Source organism: Zalophus californianus, chromosome 15 (genome assembly GCF_009762305.2).
Source record: "Zalophus californianus isolate mZalCal1 chromosome 15, mZalCal1.pri.v2, whole genome shotgun sequence".
Classification (NCBI taxonomy): domain Eukaryota; kingdom Metazoa; phylum Chordata; class Mammalia; order Carnivora; family Otariidae; genus Zalophus; species Zalophus californianus.
Genome location: NC_045609.1, coordinates 60,060,522 through 60,082,825, shown reverse-complemented (window position 1 = coordinate 60,082,825; position 22,304 = coordinate 60,060,522). Strand labels below are relative to the sequence as shown.

General features: G+C 53.7%; 1 protein-coding gene across 7 annotated transcripts in view; it reads right to left on the bottom strand.

The window, feature by feature from the left end:
• Positions 1-1,341: 1,341 nt before the first annotated feature.
• PAX2 (paired box 2) overlaps positions 1,342-22,304 on the bottom strand; it is a 77,338-nt gene continuing 56,375 nt past the window's right edge. For 3 of the 7 annotated variants that reach the window (XM_027596326.1, XM_027596322.1, XM_027596323.1), the window contains 5 exons: positions 21,238-21,413; positions 18,876-19,002; positions 4,325-4,426; positions 2,061-2,147; positions 1,342-1,568 (listed from right to left, as the gene is read on the bottom strand). In XM_027596326.1, coding sequence (XP_027452127.1) covers positions 1,447-1,568; positions 2,061-2,147; positions 4,325-4,426; positions 18,876-19,002; positions 21,238-21,413 — 614 coding nt within the window. In that variant the 3' untranslated portion in view covers positions 1,342-1,446. Of the gene's footprint in view, positions 1,588-2,060; positions 2,148-4,084; positions 4,171-4,324; positions 4,427-18,875; positions 19,003-21,237; positions 21,414-22,304 lie in introns of those variants that run through there. The other 4 variants (XM_027596325.1, XM_027596327.1, XM_027596324.1 and 1 more) reach the window with 2 other exon arrangements.

Genomic DNA, 22,304 nt, shown 5'->3' with positions numbered 1-22,304 from the left:
TCTTTTCTTTCGTAATTTTTTTTGTAACATAAAAAATGCCCCCCTCCCTCAGGACGTGCTGTGCTTTAGTGGGCGTGTAGCTGTGTCCCCCCCTCCCCCCCAGCGAGCGGCGACTCTCACAGCACAGAGGGGCGTATCTACAGGCAGGGCGGGCGGGCCGCGGGGACTCTACCGGGCGGGGCGGGGCGGCGGGGCGGGCTTATATACACGGGGGTTCGCCTTCACACGACACACACCGTCTTTCTACAAAGCAGCAGCCTGTTGAATTTGTTTTGTTTTTCCTTTTTGCAAAGACCATCATATTAAATAAATGCAGACTTTTCGCGGTTCTGTTCAGTTCCTGCCGGAGGAGGAGGCTGGGGGTGGGGGTGGGGGTGGGGGTGGGGGTGGACTGGGCAGCCCCCACTTCCACCCCGCCGCCGCTCAGACGCCAGCTCAGAACCGGCTCCTACCACCGGCAGATCGCGAGTCTGTGTCGGGGGAGGGGACGTCCAGGAGCCGCGCCGCCAGACCAGTGCCCGCGGCCTACGGAAACTGGTCCTGCGGCAGGCACTGGAGAGCCTCCGAAGGGGCGAGGAGTTAGGGAGGAGAGATGGGGAGCGTCGTGGGATGGGAAAAGGACGGGCATGAGGGGAGAATGGAAGGTCGGCAGATGGAAGAGACGCTGAGGTAGGGGCAAGGTGGGGCTGAGAGTCCGGTCCGTAGTAAGAGTGCCTGGACCCTGGGGAACCAGGCGATTCAGGTGGAGTGGGGAAGAGCCAAGAGTAGGGCTCGGTGGGTGCGCGCTGCTGGGGCCTGCGTGCCTTGGGTTCCAACTTCGGGAAGACCTGATGACCCCAACCCCCGTCCCAAGAGCCCGGACCCCACGCCCCCATTCCACTCCACCTCGTGGGGCAGGGCACGCTCGGAAGGTGGGGGCAGTCCGGCTAGCGCGAGGGTAGGGACTCTTCCTGGAGGGTTCGGCAGGGGGCTCTTCCTCCTTCTGCAGAAAATCGTTTTGTTCTTAATTTCCTTCGCCCAGTGCCTCCAGCGAAACCTCCCGGCGCCAGAGCGTCCGAGACCGGCTGCTCCGGGGGCTGGGCCGCGCTGCAGTCCGTGCTGATTGTGTGTCACAGAAACGTGTCCCCCGCGCGCAGCGGCGGGCCGGGCCAGGGTCTGGCGGCGTGGCTGGTCGGCTCCGCGGCCGGCTCGGGCCAAGGCCGGGCGAGCTGGGGTGCGCCCTCCTCTCGCCGCCGCGCGGTCCAGGCAGGCGGGGAGGGGCGGCGGGCGGGGTTGGGGGCGGCGGGCCCGGGCCTGAGGGTCCCGCCCGCGGCTCCACCTGTCCTGTCCGGCCTTCGACAGGGTGTGGTGTGAAGGGCTGCAGGGCTCCTGGGATGGGGGTGGGGCTGGGGCGGCGGCCGGGAGGCATCGCGTCGCGTCGGTCCTCCCTCCCTCCGGGGTGGGCGGTCAGACGGGGACGATGTGGAGGCCGAAGCTGTCGGCCTGAAGCTTGATGTGGTCCCCGCGGTAACTAGTGGCGGTCATAGGCAGCGGCAGCAGCGGCAGGGGCGGAGCCCCGGGGGGCGGCACTATAATAATAAGGGGAACCTGGAAGTTAACACAGGAGAAGAATGGGCTGGGTGAGAGCACAAACAGGAGAACAAAAAAGGAAAGAAAAGCAAAGACCTCCCGGGGCTGGGGTCTGGCGGGATCGGGGCAGGGACACCTTGGTTGGGCTACGGGGCCGGTCGCCCCCGGGAGAGGTTCATTCACCGGTGGGAGAGGGACCCGATCGATCGGTGACCGCCGCCGCCCGAGTGGGGACCTTCCAGAGGGACCGAGGGTGGGGGGGCGGCGCAGAGCCTGCTAGCCCCGGGGGAGGGAGAGAAAAGGAGGGAAGGGGCAGGAGGCGCGGGCGTCCTCAAGGGATCCCGGACCTCAGTGCTGCACTAACGAGCCCGCCCGCCCGGCACCCGAAGGTTGGGTCGCGGGGAGTCGGCCCGGCGTCGGAAGCAGCCCGGCCGAGCTGGCCCGCGCGGGCTGACGTGCTGAGCCGCCGACCAGCCAGGTGGCGTACTCACTTAGTAAGGCGGGGTTGCTGAATCTCCAAGCCTCGTTGTAGGCCGTGTACTGGGGGTGGCTGTACGGGTTGCCGGAGAACTCGCTCCCTGCGGGAGGGTGGTGGAGTGGGGATCAGACACGCGCAACGCCGGGGCGGACCCGACGTGCCCGGCCAGCGGCCTCCCCCGGGTCCGAGGTGCAGGTGCCGCGGGCAGAGCAATGCCCGCCAAGGGCGTGAGGGCAGACGGAGGCAGAGCAATCCACCGGGTCTGCGTGGGGAGAGCCCATGGTGGGGAGGGTGCAGAAGCACGGACACGGGCCTGGGGGCTTGGGGCTCCCCCGAGGAGGCGCTCCGGACCACCCGGGGTTTGTTGGGGGGGGTCCCAGCGCGTCTACCCCGCTGCTTTGGGGGCCAGGGCCTTTTTAGTGGACACTCTGGCTCTAGGAGCCATAGCCCCACGGGGTGGAAGCGGGGGGGAAGGTGGCGAAGGAAGGCCCTCGGGACACTTTGTCCCAGAAAGTCCTAAGAATGGCATCTCAGCACGGTGCCAACGCAAGGGGTGGGGGCTCTGCTGGGAAACACCCCTCTCCCGCCTTTCCCTCGAGAGATTCGGTACTCGGGCCACGCAGCAGGAGAAGGAGGCGGTGCGAAGCAGGTGGACTGCCCGCCGGTCCGCGAGCGGTTAGCCCGGGGCCCCGTGGGCTGGGAGCTGTTGGAAGCTGCTTCCCTCCCTCCGCGGGAGAAAGGCCAGGCCTCCGGGTTTCCCCCTCGCCCTTTCTCCTGTGTGATGACCCCAGACTGTTTACAGTGATCCCTAACCGCGGGTTAAGTAGAGGAGAAGGGGCCCCTCTCTGAGAGGGAACTGGGGTGGGGGTGGGGGATGCAGCCACTGGAAAGCCTGTTTATTGACGAGGAGGGAAAGCATGCGTGCAGCAGGATAATGAGCTTCTGAGCTCAACTGTGACCAAGAGGAACTGAGCTATCTCCTTCCCCATCGCTAATGAAACAAGTGTAATTTCCTCATCAGCACTAGATTCTGTTTAACGACTCCCCCCTTGCCACCATGAGCTCCCCTCATCCCCACCTCCTTGCAGACACCCCCTCCCTCACCCCCACCTCTCTAAGACCTTCTCCAGCCTCCACCTGCTCACTGCTGGGACTTTCCCAGAAGAATCTCCTTGTCCCCAACACTTCTACCCCCACTCCAGATCTGGGCAGAAATCCCCTCACCCACACCTCCCAGCTCTCCTTAGCCAGTCCCTCTAACTCCCTTCAGCCCCTGTGGTACAGCACCCGGCGGCGGCAGTCTCCCCCTTTGCCAACGCCCATATCCCCCTCAAGCTCTGCTTAGCCAGGGCTGTCCCTGGATGGACATCCAGGAATGGGGCTAGTCACCCTCTTCTATCCTCCCCCACCATGGGGGCTGTGCGTCAGGGGAGGGCCACCAGCAGGAGTGGGCTGCAGGCCCAGCGAGTCTCACCCTCTTTAAGACAAGAGGGTTTTGGCGTTTCTGCGAATAGAACCTTCAGCTCTCTGGCTTCAAGCCCAGCTCCCAAACAGGGGTGAGAGGTTGGGAGGAGCACAACGTCCAGCTGCAGTCCTCAGACCCAAAGTCTGGCCTCCTCCTCTCTGATCCACACAGTCCAGACCCAACTCCTCAGGAGCAATGAAGGCCCCGGTACCTCTGAGGAGACGTGGTGCTCTAGCTTGTCTCTCTGGAGCCAATGTCTCTCTGGGTCCAGCTATAGCCTGTCCTCTGTTCCTCTTTCCTCAGGGACTAGCTCCCTCTTCTCCCTGGGGTGGGGTCAGTTCCCCACACTGGTTTTCCCTGTGGGTTGGTATGGACCAGGGTGGCTTTGTCTGAGTGACTGACAATGCCCCTGGAAATGGTTCTTGGCTCCAAGTTTCCATGGAAACCAGGGCAGGCTCTTCCAAGCAGTGTCAGCTGGCTGGGAGTGGGCTGGGGCACTGGAGAGAGGAGCTGAGGCTGAGTGCTCCCCAGGCACAGGCTCAGGTGGGTGGGCACTGTGGAGGGGGCATGACATACACTGGGGTGCACACAGGAGCCACTTCTGCAAACTCCCTCCCTGGGTTGCTCATGAGGGAGGATGAGGGACCAACTGCAGCCTCTAAGGAGAGAGAGGGATGGAACAGCAATGGTTTGGGCGGGAAGGGACGCTGGGTCTCCCCCCACCCGCAGCCTCAGACTACAGACCACTCAGCAGCTCACCCACAATTTAGTCACCCCCACCTAAATTAGGCAGCTGCAGCATTGTCACCTACCAGGCACCATTCCTGCCAGGGTGGAGGTGGGGTAGCTTCCCTGGCCAGTGGGGGGCACGTGAGGGGGGTAACCAGGCAGGGTGGTGCTCGCCATGTCACGACCTGGAAAAACACAAAGGGGAAGGGGTGAGGCCTGGAAGAGAGAGGCCTGCCTCTCTGCTCACACCAGGGTACTTCGTGGGAAGGAAAGTCTTGGAGAGGAAAGAGCTGTGTGCAGACATGTGGGAGAATATCTGAATGAGCAGGTCCGGCCTTTACACGTGTTTAAGCTTGTTACTTAAGTGCCCTGTGTTCGACTGCGCACCTCTGCTCTGCGTAGCGCTTTGCGTCTCTCCGTGTGCGTTTATGTGCGTATGTGTTTCCCCTTGCTTGTGTCTCTTCATAGCCCAAACGCAGACGGAGAAGGGAGGGAGATGACCTGCTTTTATTCCTCCTCTCAGGCCAGACATTCAGCTGTGGTTTCTCCAGTAGCCAAATGGACCTCTATCACCTTGCTCACCTCTCTAGCACCCCATCTTTCCTTCAGGCTTGGAGGATACCCCCACCTCCACCCATGCTGGGGCTGATGGGTCTTCCTTGTCCTTTCTAGGCAGAGCTGCAGGTGCTGAGCCTGGCAGGTGTGGAGAGTGGGGGGAGGGGGGCTGTGCAGCCAGTGGGCTATTTTGCTGTTAGTGTTTATAGCATTTAACTGATAGAAAACTATCCCTTAAGTGAAAACCAGGAGCTTTGAGCCAACAGTTCAAGTGGATCAGATAAAGCTCCAATGAGCAGAACCTGCTCCCCCCACGAGCTGCTGGACTTCTGTCCCTGGAAACTTCTGCTAGCCAGAGTCTGGAGGGTGGGAGGCAGGGCTTTCCTTAGCAGTGTCCTGGAGTGAAGGTAAAGCAAGCCAATATTAGGGAGCCACCCTAGGCCACAGACATCTCTGGGACACAGCTACACCTGAATGGCCTCCTTTCCTTGCCTGTCCCCTCCAGCGCCACGAAGGGATCACCACCTGCCTTGCAATTTATGCCCCCATCTTTAATGACAATAATTTGCCCTCTTGCCTCTCCCACACTTCCATGCCCTAGAGACAATGTGATGCTCTCCTGGGTACCATTTATCCTCTCCAGAGCCCCCTTATCCTCCTCAGCCTGCGCCACTCTCCCACCCTAGTGCCTCTGTCTGGCCCTGAGAAGGCAAAGTGTGGCTGGGGCAAGTCACAGAACTATACATATTTGGCCCGGCTCATTTTCTTTTCATCAGTTGCCCTAGTCTTCATCCTCCCTAAGGCTATTCCAAAGCGCCCCTTGCTCTCCTTGCCACTCTCTCCTTGAATTTCACCTCATCTCCTACTTTTCTGAGACCTGAGTTTCCTCACTCCTCCCTTAACACATCTGAGTGATTTATCTTTCCCTAAGTATACAGAGCTTCAGCTCAGCTTTTTGTATCTCCAGCTGCCTGCTGAACATTTTCTTTTTTTAAAAAAGATTTTATCTATTTATTTGACACAGAGAGAGAGAGTGAGAGAGTGAGAGAGAGAGAGAGAGAGATCACAAGGAGAGGGAATGGCAGGCAGAGGGAGAGGGAGAAGCAGGCTCCCTGCAGAGCAAGGAGCCCAATGCGGGGCTCGATCCCAGGACCCTGGAATCATGACCTGAGCTGAAGGCAGACGCTTAATCGACTGAGCCACCCAGGCGCCCCAACATTTTCATCAGCTGTCCCATTGTCACCTCAAACCTAATGGGGATAAAAGCCAACTCATCTTCCCCCCAATCAGGTGTGTTGAAGAACTTCCTGAAGATCACCAAACCAAAAAACTTTGGAATCCTTCTTTTGTTTTGAGAGAGAGCACTTGTGAGCTGGGTGTGTGTGTGTGTGTGTGTGTGTGTGTGTGTGTGTGTGTGTGTGTGTGTGTGTGTGTCCGGTGGGGGCAGAGGGAGCATGAGAGAGAGACTCTTAAGCAGGCTCCACTCCCAATCCAACACAGGGCTCGATCTCATGACCCTGAAGAACCCTGAGATCATGACCTGAGCCGAAATCAAGAGTCAGATGCTTAACTGACTGAGCCACCCAGGCACCCTGAAATCCTTCTTGATATAGCCTGCGTCCTTCCCCTCTGGATGAAGTCAGTCACCAAGTGTTACCAATTACCCTTAGCAACGTCTGTTACATTGGCCCCATCTCCATTTCGTCTACAGCCTCCAGAGCTCAGCTCCTGAGCACAAGCCCTTGGTCTGCCGCAACAGTGCTCTTGCTTGTATTCCCTGCCTGCACATTCTTGCCCCTCCGGTCTAGCCCAGGTGTGGCTGCCTGGCCAGTCCTCATGAAATGTTGCTTTCAACATATCACTTCCCTTGTGAAAACCACCACTGATTCTCTGTAGTCCACAGCTGGAATCTACACTCTGCCAGCCTTCCAAAGCCTCCGGGGTACTCTCCCCATCTGACTTTCTCAGCTCTGACTCTCACTCCGCCTGGTTTGGTTGGACTGTTTTCACAGGCATGTGTGCTGTGGAACCTCTCTGTGCTTTTGCTGTATCATTTTCTTCTTCCTCATAGTTTCCCCTCTCTTTCCAACTCAAGCCTTAAAATGCCTACCATTCTACCCATCAGGGAAGTTTCTTTCTTCTAAACTTCTAGAGTGTCTGTGCTGCATGGTTGACCATGTCATTACATTCCGTAAGGCATTGGACCTGTATCATATTATGGCTTGCCTCCTCAAATAGACCATAATCAAACTGAGGGCAGGGTCCCGTCTTCTGCTCTGTCTTGCGTAGTTGAGAAATCAATAAATGATGCTCAGTAAATACTTTACTGATTGGTTCTCTATCACTTTATTGCACTTATAGCCAATTCCAGGTGGGTTGTACTGTTTTCTCACTGTTTCATGTGTGTTGGTCTCCTTCGAAGAGGTAAAGGCTGGGACAAAACATAAATGCTGAAATCTGCTTTTTCTCTAAAAACAGTTTGAACAGGGATTATGAATTTTTATAAGATGGGAAGAGATGACAGTGACTTATTGTGACTCAGTTTTATCATGAAATAGAATGGTTCTCCTCTATACCTGTCTAATATAGCGAAGATTTTACATTTCCTAAAACTCAAGAACAGACAACAGGGCAGAACCCTCAGACAAGAGATCACTTCAGACTCCCAGGGAGACAGAAGAGAGAATCTGCATCTGCTCTGTTGTGGGCTTTCTTTCACTGACTTCTATTGTTAATAAAAGTTTCACTCCTCCTGCCCATCTCTCAGTGGAGTGGGTCTGAAGTGGACAAGGACAGCAATATCTATCAATTCCTTGAGAGATTAATCATATGGCGTTTGTTGGTCAAAAGGCCCCAAGACAGAGGAGAGTTAGGGAAGAGGCAGAGGTTTTGCAATTAAAAAAGATCTAGAAACCCAATTCCTCTTGGTCCTGTGACCTTAATGCCTACAAAGCATCCAGAGAAAGAAGTATTCTTCTTTCTTTAAAAAAAAAAAAACAGGAATTTAAATGCACCTGAATTCTGATTTTCATCCTCCTGGTTCCTATAGCCTGTCACACATGAATTCCTTGTAATCTAAGGTTTTGTCATACAATTCCCTACCTGGCTTCAGGAGAGAGGAAGAAAGGCCAGATGCCCTAGAAAGGTGTCTCCAGCTAACCTGGAGTTACCCTATCGTGATGTTTATTTCCTCTCAGCTTTTCCTCTCGCAAAACGGTCAGGCTAACCTGCGGCATACAGAAACTTCTGCTTGCTGCAAGTTGCCCTGAGAACTGTTTGCTGAAAGACACATTTCTAAATTCTGGTTAAAAAACTGAATCCGGGAAGTGCTATTCAGACATTTTTAAAATGTGAGAGAAGAGGCCCACGATGAGGAAGAAGCATACATGCTTCCCGGTGTTCGGCACACAGCCGTGCTGTTCTATCCTGTGACATCAGCATCACCATAAAGAGGTGCCTGTCAGGACCCCTGAACCAAGAGAGGCGCAAGCCACCGCATACAAAGCACTCCCAATGGCTTCATTAGTACACAGGGGACACCTGAAGAGGAGGAAAAAATTGACCAAACTCTTGCCAGAGCCATATATTCTTCTGGAACACCATTGTCAATAATGGAAAACACATACTGCAGGAAGTTTTCAAATTACTAAGACCATCATACCATTTGCCCAGCAGCATTCTTGGAGCAAGCCTCTTTTAGTGAGAGATATGAATGTGTAATGGAATGTGTGCAAGGAAGAATCAACAGAGCACTGCAGACGGATGGACAGAGGGGAGTGGAGACGGGTTCTAAAACTGTAAGCACAACCACCCCCTAAAAACAAACAAGCAAAAGCACAGAAAGAGGAGAAAACAGCAACATGGCAAAATACATCAGTTACAAAGTATGTGCCGCCCAAAAGAAGACAGGAAGCAGCAAGGTGTTTTGCTCACCCACAATGCCGGTAACGTGACAACAGCACCAAGAATCACAAATGGATAAAAACAAAAACAAAAACAAAAACCCACATATTACCAGGGGGATGGGCATTTCGTGTGGGAGACGTGCTTCCTAAGATCACAAAGTTTTAAAGATGGACAAGTCTTTGAGATGATCTGTCTAACCTCCTTGTCTCCAAGTTGAGAAAATGGAGCCGCAAAGGCATAATGGCGTCCTCATGGCCACAGGGCTAGTAAACGAGAGAGCCCACGTTTGAAGCTATGTCTGTCTCACACTGCCTTTGAATGACAACATGAAGCCAGATAATCCCCAAAAGGGCTGAAGGAAAGGAAAAGAAGTCACCCAACAAGCAAAAATCTCCTATCGTCACTGTCGTCATTAAGACGAGGCAAGAAAAACAGGACATAAAGAATAAAATACTGACACCGAAAGTCTGTAGTAAAACTCCATGGGGTGGAGTATTAATCTCCTTGGAGAGTTTTCTAAAAAACAAAGAGGCTCTTCAAGAAACAGTAGTGGTTGAGAATCTTAAAGTACCCAGAAGTGTTAGAAGCACTGTACTTGATGAGGATGTCTTCTCAGTTCAACTGCGGAAATCCCTGAAGAGTCTACAGCCAATTTCTACAGCAATCACTGCATCTGAATCAGACAGTGCACTTTTGTCAGACATTCCTTACCAAATGGGCCAGATCAAATCAACTGTTTTGGAGAATCTAAGTGCAGTTCCTCTTACAAGTACAGAGAACAGCAAAGGGAATGACTTTATTAAGAAATTGGAAAATTTCAGTCACCAGATAATTTATGCTGTTTTGTCAGCTCTAAGACTCAAGGACAGAGTTGCGTTTCTACTTAAGCTAGACTAGCTAGCCTTCACTGGGCACCTACTACAGCTAGGCACCATCCTAAATATTTTCTATGTCTTATCTCTTTTAATTCTCATATCAACCAATGATGTTGATCCGTTTTTAATCCCCACTATATAGATGAAAAACCGAAACTCAGAGGGACTAAGTATTATGTTCAAGATTCCACAGATAGTAGATGGCAGAATCTGAATGAATAGAACAAGCAGTATACTTGGGAACTGATTCTAGAATGACATCCTCGAATATTATAAACTCAGAAAATAGGTATTTGGTCCAGGAGAGTAATCTGGGATTATGCTAAGTGAATCCTTCCTAAAACAACATCTTGTTGCTTCTTGTTGCTTGCATGCTTCAGGTTTTTCCATTTTCTACAGCAAGGATTTTAAACTGGGGTTCACTGATTCCGTAGGACTCCATGGATGCGCTTCACAGCGTCCATATAAAGCCATACACCGAACGTTATAGGTACACGTATATAATATCTAGACGGCTTTTGTCATACTCTCAAAAGTATTCATGACTCGAACATGGATAACAGAATTTATAACAAACCAAAAGAACCTGTTCTTTGGCATAAGAAAGACACCGATTTGTTTAAATGTACTTGAATTGTACCAATAGACAAGTCTGCTCATACAAAGAAAAGCAAAATAACAGGTGAAGGAGCAGAGAGGCTCATCGCAAGTGAGGAAAACGTCAGCATCCATAAGACCCAGGAAATAGTAAAAAGGCAGTCGCCAAAGCGGCAGAGATGCTCTGGCCTGGTGATGACTCAGACCACAAGACTTATTAGACATAGATTTATACAGCAAAAGTTCTATTCAGTGAGTGTAGAGATGCTTTTCCTCAGCATCGTTCTCTGAAAATGAGCACTTCTGCTATCCACTTGACACTATGGAGGACCCTAAGGCCAGAAAACATAACTCTTGTTTTACTATCCTATTCTCAAGTTTTGTCCGCTTCTCATAAGGTAGTGAAGATGAAGACATTAGATTGCTCCAAGGTTGGCAGTCTGGGCCTGCATTTGACACAAGCATTTATAATACTTCCAAGAATATAGCTATTAAATTTGTAATTACTGCCTACTTACACTGTACATTTACATTGACTATACCAATTATGATCACTTTATGACCAATCCAAGTTTACATAATACACTGAAGTAACAAACTTTAAATCTGTAAAAGCTGCTTTTAAAGGAGAGGAAAAGAGTTTTCTACATGTTTCATTTTGTTTCTTATTTCCCATGTTTCTGAATCCTCCCCAAGGTTTCTACGGCGGGGGGGGGGGGGGGGAGCGGCGCAGAGGTGCCTGCGTGAGAGCCCCCAGCCCCAGGCACTGGGTTGGCCCCAGAGCTCTTCATCCTGAGCCTTGCCTGCTCTGGGTTCCAGCAGAGGGGGCTGTGCCCGCAGCTCAGGTGGCTGCTCTCCTAGCTGATCTTGCTTCCCACACAGCTGGACCTTTCGTCCCTGCTGTGTCCTAGGCAGGGATGCTGCCCGGATCTGTGTGGGCTCAGGAAGGTCTGCACCCTGTCAGCCAACCAGCTGTGTATAACCAGTTATGCTTTTCCCACCCCTTCTCCTTCCTTCCAGCACACTGCCCTCATCTGGGCCATGGTCGCCTGCTGCCCTGGGACCCCCCAAGAAGTGGCTTCCTTTTAACTCATCTGGACTGTGGATGGAGCCACAGCCTCCGGATCCTGGGAGAAGGCTAGGGAGTGTTGGCGAGTATCACATTTTCAGAAGCCTGAAAGGGAGTCTGGCTATCTTCTAGAGAAGGAAACTGACGCTCAGAGAGAGGGGAGGACATCCCAGCCCTCTCCTCCTTCACTTCTCCAAGCAGCCTTCTCTAGCTCCTTTAGCATATCACAAGTGGAGACTGGAGTCGGCAGGTGCTCCGGCGCTGGGGAGGCTGGGCTCGACTCACCGATGGGCTCCAAGCACCAGAGACCCTCATGCTGGGTGGGCAGAGGTTAAGCCTGTTTGCACAGTCTCCCGATACTCCAGGTCTCCCAGTTCCTCTCCAGCTTTATTTTGTTCTCTGAGAGCACTGAATTGTCAGCTCTAATCCTTCCAAAAGCGCAGCGTTTTTCAGGCGCTCTGTGTAAGTGAAACCCTAATCCCAAGGAAAACGGCCACTTAAGCTGCTGGAGCATTAGGCTGCTCTGGGAGCGGGCCCTCGGACTTCCTCCCTCCCTGCCTGGCAGCCCAGGGAGGAGAGGGGAGGATTCCAGGCTGAAGGGAGCAAAGCCCTCTCAGAAGTAACAATGGTGGCAGGGCTTGCCTCCCAAAGCTCAGGGTTGAAAAAGTGCTGGCTTGTTTGTCCTGAGGCTGATAGCAGGGAAGGAAAGATTCTGATCACCCTAGGGAGGCAGTGTGTGTATGTGTTCAGGGGAGAGAGGGTTTTCCTGTCCCTTGGGGGCTGGCTGGCTCTCTGGGGCAAACAGGCTTTCAGGTCTTACCTAGGTGGCTTTGAGGCCACCGGGAGACATTTCTGAGCCCTTGGTCCCAGTGCATACCTGTAATATTCATTGGGACACCACCATTTAGGATTTCTGGTCATTCAGAAAAGACTGAGTTGATGGATTTTACTTTTACTTAGCCAATCTTTTCTTCTTAGAGAGTGCCAAATAATGGAGTAAACAAGCTCAGTGCCAGGAGATCCCCCTTTTGGAGAATTCTCCTTTGGGACACCCCAAGCATCTCTAAACATCTATATAGCAGCTGAGAGGTTCTCCATAACCTAGCTAATCATGAAAATGGTGCCCAGTGCTTTCTATTAGGCAGCCCTTTGTTACCCTGAGTTGGCTACTATATGCACTTGAAATAGAGATCATTGATTTCTTAAAAATATTTTGATTCATATTAAAACTGGCCCCTCTCTCCTTGATCTCTACATGGATCAGTGAGCCCTGGCGGTGTGGAGGACTAAGCACACACAGTCCATTTGGGGTGCTCAGCCTTTTGGTATCATGGGTGGAGGAAAGAGATGAAGGGAGAAGTCAAGAGGAAGGCCCAAGGTAATGGGCCACATCTGAGCTCAGCTTAGAAGACCATGGTACTGCATCTTTGCTAAAATACCCAGGAGCCTTTCAGACCTTCTTCATCTTCCCCATGGCTCTCCTCCCCTCTGCAGCTCCTTTAGCAGCCCCATGTGCTTCTGTCCAAGGCCCCCTGCTGGGATGCACAGCCCATCACCACCGGGGATGGCTGGTAGCACAAACATGGATGTGGATTTAGGATGGAGACTGAGGTGGTACAGCTTTTATTCTGCTCCAATTCGATCTGACTCTCCCAGGCCTAGAGTGGATTAGTGTTCCTTTTCAATATCCTTTCCCTCTAAAGGTGAACTGGATAAAGGAGGAAGGGAAAGAGCCCAGATCCAATGACTCCCTAGGCTGCAGGCCCAGGGCACCTGCATTATCTGTCAATGTCTCATTGCTATGGAAATGCCCCCGTAATTAAATCAGAGCCGAGGTCTGGGGGCTGGAGGTCCTTGGGGATGTGGCTGGAGGCCTCAGGGATGTTTGGAGGAAGCTAGCTTCATACTATTGGGCCTTCTGGGCCTAAGTATAGGGTCCAGGGCGCATGGGTACCATGGAGAAGCCCTCTGGCTTGGTTTGGCCTCCGCAGCAAGGGGCTCTGACTTGTTGTATGTCAGAAGTTGCCCTAGCTCGCTCCTTTCAAGGTTGGAGAGGAGGTCTGATGTCTGTGCCCTAAATTCCTCTAGCTAATCAGGGGCTTTGAGCCGACAGACAAGGCTAGGAGACTCCCAGCCTCCTTTAGAAACATTTCTCAGCCTTTATTGCCCTCTCCTCCCCCGGAGGGGCTGGCCAAGGGCTAAGCTGTTTGTTTTATGGAGGGAAGTGCAGTTGCATTGGAAGGGGGTTGTTAACTACAGGAAAGAGGCAGTTTCTGGAGGTCCTCAGGACTCCCTGCGTAGGAGGAGGAGGGTTTCCCAGGATCCACACTTCTGTCTGCTAAAAGACCACTTTGCTGACCATCCCAGATCTGGGCAAGGGGTCTGAGCTTCTGAGGGCTCACAACCCTTTCTCAGAAGCTGAGCCTGCGCGGTTGGTTCTCACAGGCCTCCAGGACCTGGGGGGTCAGCCCTGCTTTTCAGCTTTGAACTTTGCCTTACTGACTTCCCCTCAATGTACCAGGTTCCAGGAGAAGCTTCTGCCCCCTCTCCCCACCTTGGGCACTCTCCCCTCTTGGGCAGCATCCACATCTCCTCCTGGATCTTAGCTATAGATTCCTTCAGAGCTGTAGTCTTAAGGCATCAAGAGAAGTTTCTCCCAAACTCTTAAATAAAACCACCTTATCTCCCCACTGCCATCCACCCAGGGTAGAGAAGCTAATAAGGCTCTTTCTTCACTGAGGAGGGCTGTATTTTCCTTGTCCCTAGCTTTCCAAAGTTCAGACATTTTTCCAAAGGGAAGATTCTCTGCTAACACCTGAGTCTGGGAGCTTGAATAAGCAGGGAACAGGCTCTACTCTCAGGGCTGCCTGAGGCTCCTGAACCTCAAAACAGTAAGCTATATATAGGTGTGGTCTTCTTTCGTTGTCCTTTTGAACTTTTATTACCTGAAGATTGGCTAAGCTGTGGTGGGGAAGGGGATGTGGGATCTGGAACCGTGATAAACACAAAACTAATACTTTTATCTTTTTTTTTTTTTTGAATATGAAACATACTTATTTTATACTTGTTTTTGGACTGTTCTATTATCTCCAGCTCTTGGGGATATTAGTCATCCTATTTCTCGCTTCTGCTAACTCTCCCTCATGATAGCTTGTATTCACATGAGGTGTGTAATTTTTTGTCGTGAGCTCATCTTTAGTGGTGGAGTCCCATGTGCCCTAGGTTGGGGAATGCCTCTACGGAGAAGGTTTGCCCTGGTTCCTGCTGGGGTTTCTGAGTGGGTTATTACCCTAGACAAATTTTTATGTCAGTTCTTGGCTGGGGGTTCCTGCCACATACTCAGGTATAAATTTGGCCTCTGAACCAGGGTCAGGCTTAGGGGCTCCATTTTTCATGGAGACAATTTTTCACTCACTTGCTTCCCTGGACCACTGGGATAATTTGTGTGTTTCCCTTTCACAGATGGCGTCTTGCTCTGTTCCTGGCTTTTCACAGGGTAATACTCACTTCTAGCTTCCTGCTTCTTTTGGACTCAAGGTCGTGGCTTCCATCTGCTGTGTGACAACTGCAGTCTCCCCCAGTTGGGGTCCACCCCCAGTGCAATGCCCCTGGTCATTCACTTCTTGCTCTGGCTTTGAGTTTCCCTCTCCTTCTGGCACTGGAGAGTGAGGTTTGCTTGTTGTGTTAACAATTCTTGTTGTTATATTTTTATCCAGCTGTGTTTTGGGGAGTGGAGCCCGCCTTGTTTCTGGACATGGATCTCATTGCTCCATCACCTCTCTGGGACTAAAAGGAGGGTGGCAAGAACTACCTCGCACGAAGCTCTCCCAGTGCTCAGTGCCAATGCCCACTGGAGGCCAGGGCAGCCCGCTCAGGGCAGTAGCTCCGGGGACTGACAGGTGGATTCCTGGGCTGCTAGGGTTAGCCTGGAGAGCCGCCACACACTCCCTGTCTCCCTCCGTGTGGCCTCCAGGGTAGGGAGCCTGCTCTCACCTTCACGGTGGACTTTCATCAGGCCAAGGGACTCTCTAAATGCTCAGGCGCCTCTCCAAGGGACTTGGGGCATCCTGAGACTAGTACTCATCTTCTCCCAGATCAACATTGATGCCAGTGTCCCCTCATGCTCCCGTATGGCTGAAGACCTGGACAGGCACAGGAAGGGAGAGGTTGAGGTGAAGGTCATGGGGATGAGGGGCTCTTTTCTTCCAGTGAAGGGAGATTTGAAGGCACCAGCACACAGTTGGAGCCAGAGTCCTCACTGAAGTCCTGGCCCAGAGGTCTCTGGGACTACTGAGGGGTTGATGACAGCCCCCTCTGGGGTCCCCTGGAAGGGTAAGAAGTTGATAGAAGAAGAAGGTACCAGCCACCACCAGCCAACCTGAGGAGGCCTGGGGCCAGAGTACCCCCAACCCTCTCTCTCCTGTAGCTGGTCCCTTTTTCCTTATCACTTCAGAGAGACTCGGCTCCGTTCCAGACCAGCAGCCTAGAGCAGTGGGCTGGAGAGAAGAGATGCCGCTGAGCTAGAGCAGCCCAGCGGCGGAAGGGAAAGTGGGTGATAAATTTAAATAACCAGCTTGACTTGGCAGCTTGCTGAGTTGTGATGCAGTGAAATTAAAATCTCGGCAGAACTTGCAAACACTACCCAGAAAAAATCCGTCTCTCTCCTTGGTTCCAAGATGGAAGGTGGGGAGGGGAGACTATCAGGCCAAGCCGCAGACGCCGCCAGCCACCCTTGCTTGCAATGTGATGAGCTGTCCTGGCTCACCGGGCCCCACGCTCCCCTCCACACAATAGCCCGGGCTCCTCTCTCCTCTCAGTCCTGACCTTGTGGAACAGCTGTATCAAGTGGCTGGTGAAGTTTGAAATCAGCCTCCAGTGCCAGGAGGTGGCAGGAATATCAATAAGGTCAGCTCTCCAGGTTGGGCTAGGGCATTGCTAGGCCGGTTTCCCCAGGGCTCATCCCTGAAGGTTTACAGCCTCAGCTGCCTGTCCCCGGGGAGGAAGATGAGCTGGGTGCCTGAGACACGGGGGGTGAGGAGGGGGCCCTGAACACCTTAGCAAGCCCAAGCCAGCCTGTGGATACAGATGACCTCCCTGCTCCCTCACGTTTAGCACACAGCTGGCCGGAAAGAGCCTCCCCCTTTTTGTTCTTGACCAAGGTCCTTCATATTCTCCAACAAAATAAGCTTTTTAAGAATCTTCGAGCGGAATTTCTACAAATACACCCAAAGCCTCGCCCATGTGCCAGATGTGCTTGAAGTTTTCACAGATGCCAAGATCCTTCTAGAAGAACCTAGCCCAAGTCCACCTCTCATGTGTCTGCTGTCCTTGCATCACTGCTTGCCGCTACCCACAAAGTCCTGGCCCGAAGGCCACCATGCTGGACCCACTCCTGAGGTGGCCCATCGAGTCTCTGGGCACTGCCCCGTTTCTCACCTTGACAATACCTCCAGCAAATTCTGTTTGTCCCCATAATAAACACATCATGAATCATTCATCTTTAATAGATTATGCAAATTAGGAGGACATAAAATCAACAAAGATCAATAACTGCAGCCATTTAATTGCCAACAAAAACATTTTAAGAATGAGCATAATCTGCAGCCCTTTCTCTGGTAATGGCACCATTAATCCAAACATTGGATCTTGGCCTAAGTGTAGAAAATTCATTCCCTGCCCCCACCTCCTCCCACTTCCCCTCCCCCACCTCTCCACACACTTTTCTCTTTTTGGTAATTTCCAGTTTCTGAGCGAGTTTCCCGTCATTACCACTGGTGAACAGCTCCGAATGTTAATGGTTCTGCTTTTGTTACTCCTCGCTTGATTGAAATGTCGCATACAGATTGAGATGTTAGTGCTAACTTGCCACCTGGGAATGTCAAGCTGGGTCTGAAATGAACTTTTCTCACACTTGGATCCAGATGGATCAGCCGGAGATGTTCCCAGGCTGAGCTGGGACTGTTCCAGGGCCATGGGGGGGGGGGGGGGAGGCGGGTGGGGGATGCTCAAGGTGGAGGCACTTTTCTGCACCAGCCCGAGTTCTTCTGCAGCAGGAACCCTACCCGAAGATCCATCTCTCCACCCCAGGGAGCCCCTGCCTTCTGGACTGTGGCCCCAGGCACAGAGAAGCACAGCTGGGATGAGAGAAAAGTCTCCTGGGCTCTCTTTCATCAGCAGCCTGGGGTGGGCCACCTTCAGGAAGTGGCCACTGAAACTCTCAGCAGATGAGAAGCGTGGCCTGGGCTGCACCATCTCTCTGCCTTGGGTCAGAACACCCAGCAGCTCAGAGAGCTTCCACGTTGGCCAAGGAGGGCTCATGTCAAGGGCCAGTTAATAATAGGCTATGTCCTGACCCAGCTAAGGTTGTCACTCCCAAAAGCCCCATCTGGTTCCCTGACACTTCCAGAACTCAATCTCTGATCGCCTAGCAAAAGAGCTCAACCTTGTCTGGGCCGAAAACTGTTGTACCAGCAGGACACCCCTTGAGGAGAGCCCGGGAAAGCTAAGGACAGGGCTCTCCCAAGCCCGCAGGTGGAAGCTGGATGGCCACTCACAGCCCGGCTCGGGCCTGAGCCCTACTCAGATCAGCTCCACGCCAGAACCAGGGCCTTGCTCCCTGCCTTTGCCACCAGCTATGATGCTGACTGTCTACAGCCCTGCTGCCAGTCCTCCGCCCGCCTCGCTCAGCAGGTAACGCCTCAGTGTCTCCCAATCCCCACCGAGACCCTTCTCAATCATTCTGTCTCCCAAGGAACAAACGGCACATTGGCTTTAGTGTCTCCAGAATAATTAGGTGAATTTTAATAACACCTCAATGTGTGTTTCTCCCACTTGGGCACTTTCCTGGCCCGGAAACCCTTCTGCAGTGCCAGACGCCTTCCACAGCCTGCAGCTCTGCGGCCTAGAGCTTCCTTAGCTGGGCCCTTCGCTGCACCACACCTCGGCCCTCTTCCCCTCGAGCTGCCCCTGCTGCTCCGAATCCACGGGAGCAGCTGGATTAGCTGTCCTCTCCCCTGCATTTGACTGTGGGACTGGCTTGAACCTGCCTGGCCTTGAAATCAAGCCTCAGTCTCAGTGGTTTCTCTGGGAAGCAGGAGAAGGACTGTGATAACTGTGCTTATCTGTAACCACAGAGCTGGATGCTGTGCCCTGAAGCCCAAAGCCACAGCTCCCCAGGCTGCCTAGAGGGAGAGGAAGCCAGATCCCCCAGGAGCCTTGGAGGTGTGGGAGCATGGAGGCTGGACACTGCCCCACTCTCCTCAGCCTGGCCTATTTACCCTCTGCATTCCTCTGTGCACGTCCTCACAAGAGGCATATAATTCTGGGCACCTTGGTGGAGGCAAGAGAAGAGGTAAAGAGAGAGGCGAGAGGATGGGCAGAAGGAACCAGCAACAGCTCCTCCTAGCTTTGACCTTTCCAGGCTGAAGCACACAGAGACCCTGACCACAGCTTCTTCTCCTCACATCTGCACACATATGTTCAGGATTCAGAAAGTACCCTGGTTTTCGGAGGCTCACTCTCTCTGTAGATACCATGCCAGGGGGCCCACGGGTCACACTGGGCCCCAGATGGCATGGGCTGAGGTGCCCCTACTGAAAGCAGTGCCCCCCCTCCCCCCAGAAGCCTCCTTACCGGTCACAACGGGGTATGTCTGCGTGCCTGACACGTTGCTGCCCAGCTCGGGGTTGGTGGATGCAGATAGACTCGACTTGACTTCATCAAGCCCAGGGGTCAGGGCTGGGAGGGAGTACTCATTCCCCTGGGAGAAGAGAGAAAAGCGACCGCTCTCTATTGATAGGCACATGCACATGCAGAGAAAGGGCTCCGTGTGCAGATGGGGAGGAGGAACGGGGAGCCTTCCCAGATGGGGTGGAAGGAGACGGCCAGGCAGAGGGAGGGGAGCGAGGGAGGGGCAGGTTCAGCAGATGATGGAGAGTTTTGTGTGGGTGGGGGGTAGACCTGACTCGGGGTAAGCTGGAGGTGCAGCCTGTAGTTATTGGTGGTGATCCCAGCACTCTTTAAACCACTATAGCCTCTCCTGCCTAAGAAGCCCCAAGGGCGGAGTGTAGCAGTTGGGTCCCCCCTGCTGAGAGGCAAAGGGTGTTTTCAGATTCCCCTGGAGTCTTGGGGAGGAGGGGCGGACCATGACACGATGATGGCCGAGGCAGGAGCTGGGGGAAGGGCCGAGTGGGGCCTCTGGCCTGGCACTGCTGGGCTAGCTGATCGGGTGCTGGCGCCCCCTTTTTAAAAAACAAACAAAGACAGCCCCACGGGCCCCTTGCTCTCTGCCTGTGCACTGGGGTATGAAATTGGGGAGGGGGAGAGTCCACATGGCTAACAGAAGGGTGGGAGGGGGCCAGTCATTGCCTCTGAAAGGGTGTCCTGCCCGAAACACTCGGGTAATTGCCTTTTTATTGCCGTCACCGCTCAGCCAGACCCCGGAGCTGGGCCGACCAGGAGCCTGCACAAAGCAGGAAAAGTTGTCCTGATTAATATTACGTTAAATTAAAACTGATTTTCTGCTCTTTCGGGTCCGTTTTTTTCCCTTCCGCTTCCTGGCCCCCCCCAGAGGGCCCCCTCCCTTCCCTGGCTGGCCAGGATTGCCTCGTCATTTCCAATTCCTTCTCGTATTGATCTTCCTGTAGAAATCAGTTTTGTAATTAGCTGCAAATTAGGCCTTCTACTGGGGGTGAAGCTGCCCCCTGATTTATCACCAGAGTAATTCGCTGTGATCGGAGAGAAATTAAAATGAACTCAATTAGGCTTCGGATTTGCTTTATGGGCCCTGCTCCGAGTTTCAGGGGGAAAAAATGACTGTGCTGGTGTTTAATAGTCTAATGAAAGTAAATAAAGGTTATTCATTGTAATACAGCCGGGGACTCGTGGAGGGTGCACCGAGCCGCCCGCCTCGGCCGGCTCCTCCTTTGTTGGTTTATGGCTCAGGGCACCTTAAAAAGACTTTTGATTTTTGTTTTATGAAGACAAACAGCTTATGGGATAAAAGGGCGGGCGGAGAGAATGGCGAGTGGCTGGGAGCTGCTGGAGTCCTAGAGAGGAACTGTGCTGAGCGGAGCCTGCGGGGCCGCGCACGCACGCACGCACGTCCGAGTGCGCGTGTGCGCGTGCAAGCCCGGTTGACTGCTGTGCGGCAGTTGTGGGCCTGGCCTGGGCCGTAGGTGTGGGAGGAATGGGAGTGTGTGCACTGGGGGCCCCTCTGGATGTGTGGGTGGAAGCAGGTGCTGGAGGTGTGCCGAGCTGTGGTCTGGGACAAGGCACCCCTTCTGGCAGATGGGGGGGTGTGTGCTCTGAGGACTGTGAGCTGTGAGTGGGGGTAGGGAGCAGGTGCCTGTGGTGGTGTGTAAACACGTGCACATGGGTAAATGGGAGGAGTTAGGAGATGTGTTTCTATGCTGTGTATTCTGTGGGTGTGTTGTGGGCTGCCTGGCGCTCTGGGCTGTTCTGCATCTGGACGAAGTATCAGGGCGGGGGGTTAGGCCGGCCACCTATCTCGGGTCACACTGGACAACTGGACTTGGGAGCAGGAGGCAGGCACCGAGGGCTCTCCTTCTGACATCGGGCGAGAAGAGCACCCCGGCCTCGCACCAACTTTCTGTAAGACCTCCGGGCCATTAAGGCAAGGGACATGGCAAGAGGACATGGACGTCTCCTGGGTATTCTATGCCAGACGCGTGGAATGACAGGGCTGGAGGGACCTATTAGACCTTACCCAAGTCCTCCATTCTACAGATGGGGAAACTGAGGCTCTGAAAGGAGACAAGACTTCCCCAAGACCTATCATCCATCATTTCTAACTGCCATATACCATAATGGTTTTTCTTAACTCTCCCATAACGTCCTTGTGTGAGTGTGTCCACTCGGCCCACACACAGTGCACCCATATGCCGTGCATGTGATGCTGGTATCGCACGTTCTCCAGAGGCGTTGTTCTGCCCCGTTCCTGTCCACTCCTACAAGCAGAGAGCTCCTTCCTCACCTGTTCTGATTTGATGTGCTCTGATGCCTGGAAGACGTCGGGGTAGGAAGGACGCTCAAAGACCCGATCCAAAGCTTCCAGCTGCTGCTGGGTGAAGGTGTCAGCTCGCAAGTGCTTCCGCAAACTGTCCACGCCACTCTGGGAGTCTCCATTGGGGACTGAGCCCTCGGACACATCTGGAGGACACACAGACACTGGGGGCATCAGCGCAGGCCAGCACAGGCACAGTGGGTCAAGGGGGCTTTCTACCTCTGCTGGGACCCCTCATTCCCAGCTTCTAGGCTAGAGCAGCAGACCCAGGGGCTGACCGTGCCTCAGAGATCTGGCTGGGGAAGCCAGAGCCTCTGAGTGCCGGGGCCCGGGGGTGCGGGGAGGACTGGGCAGAGGTACAGCCAGGGGTCTCCTTAGGGGATGTCTCCCCTGAACCCCTTCTGTCCCCAGGCCTGGGTCAGCCTGGGGGAGGAGCTGGGTGTCTCAGACCAGCATTACTGAGCCTGTGGAGAATTGAACTCGGCTCTGAGATGAATTTCAGTTCCACTGACTCCAAGGGTGGAAAATCATCAAATCTCCAAGGCTGAGTGTAACATGGGGGCTGGGTGAAGTAATTAACTTCACCACTGAGGGAGGAGGGACTGTGAAAGTCAAGCTGAAGCATTCTGCTCGCGCTGGGCCAGGACTGAGACCAGAGCAGGAGGACAGCAGGTGGCACATGAGCAGTGAGATACCGCCTTGGGCAGAGACTAAAGACAGCATCTCTGTGGGTGCTCTTGTGCCCGGACCACCCTCCTCATCCTCTGTCTCCGACCCGGACTCTGACTAGGCCTCTGTCAGGGGCCAGCTCCTCGGGCCCCCGGCTCCCCCTGTGGTTCTCACAGAGAGCTGAGACTCACTCCGTGAAGGAAAGGCCAACGGTGGTGCCGCACTCGGGCCCGCTCCCTGGGGCTGCAGGCCAATTCTGTCCAGGTCCCACTCTACCCAGGCTTTCTGCTACCCTTCCCTCCCCATCCCTGCCCCCCTGCATCAGGTCTGTTAGAGTTTCCAGAGCACACAGTGAGCTAAGTGCCTGC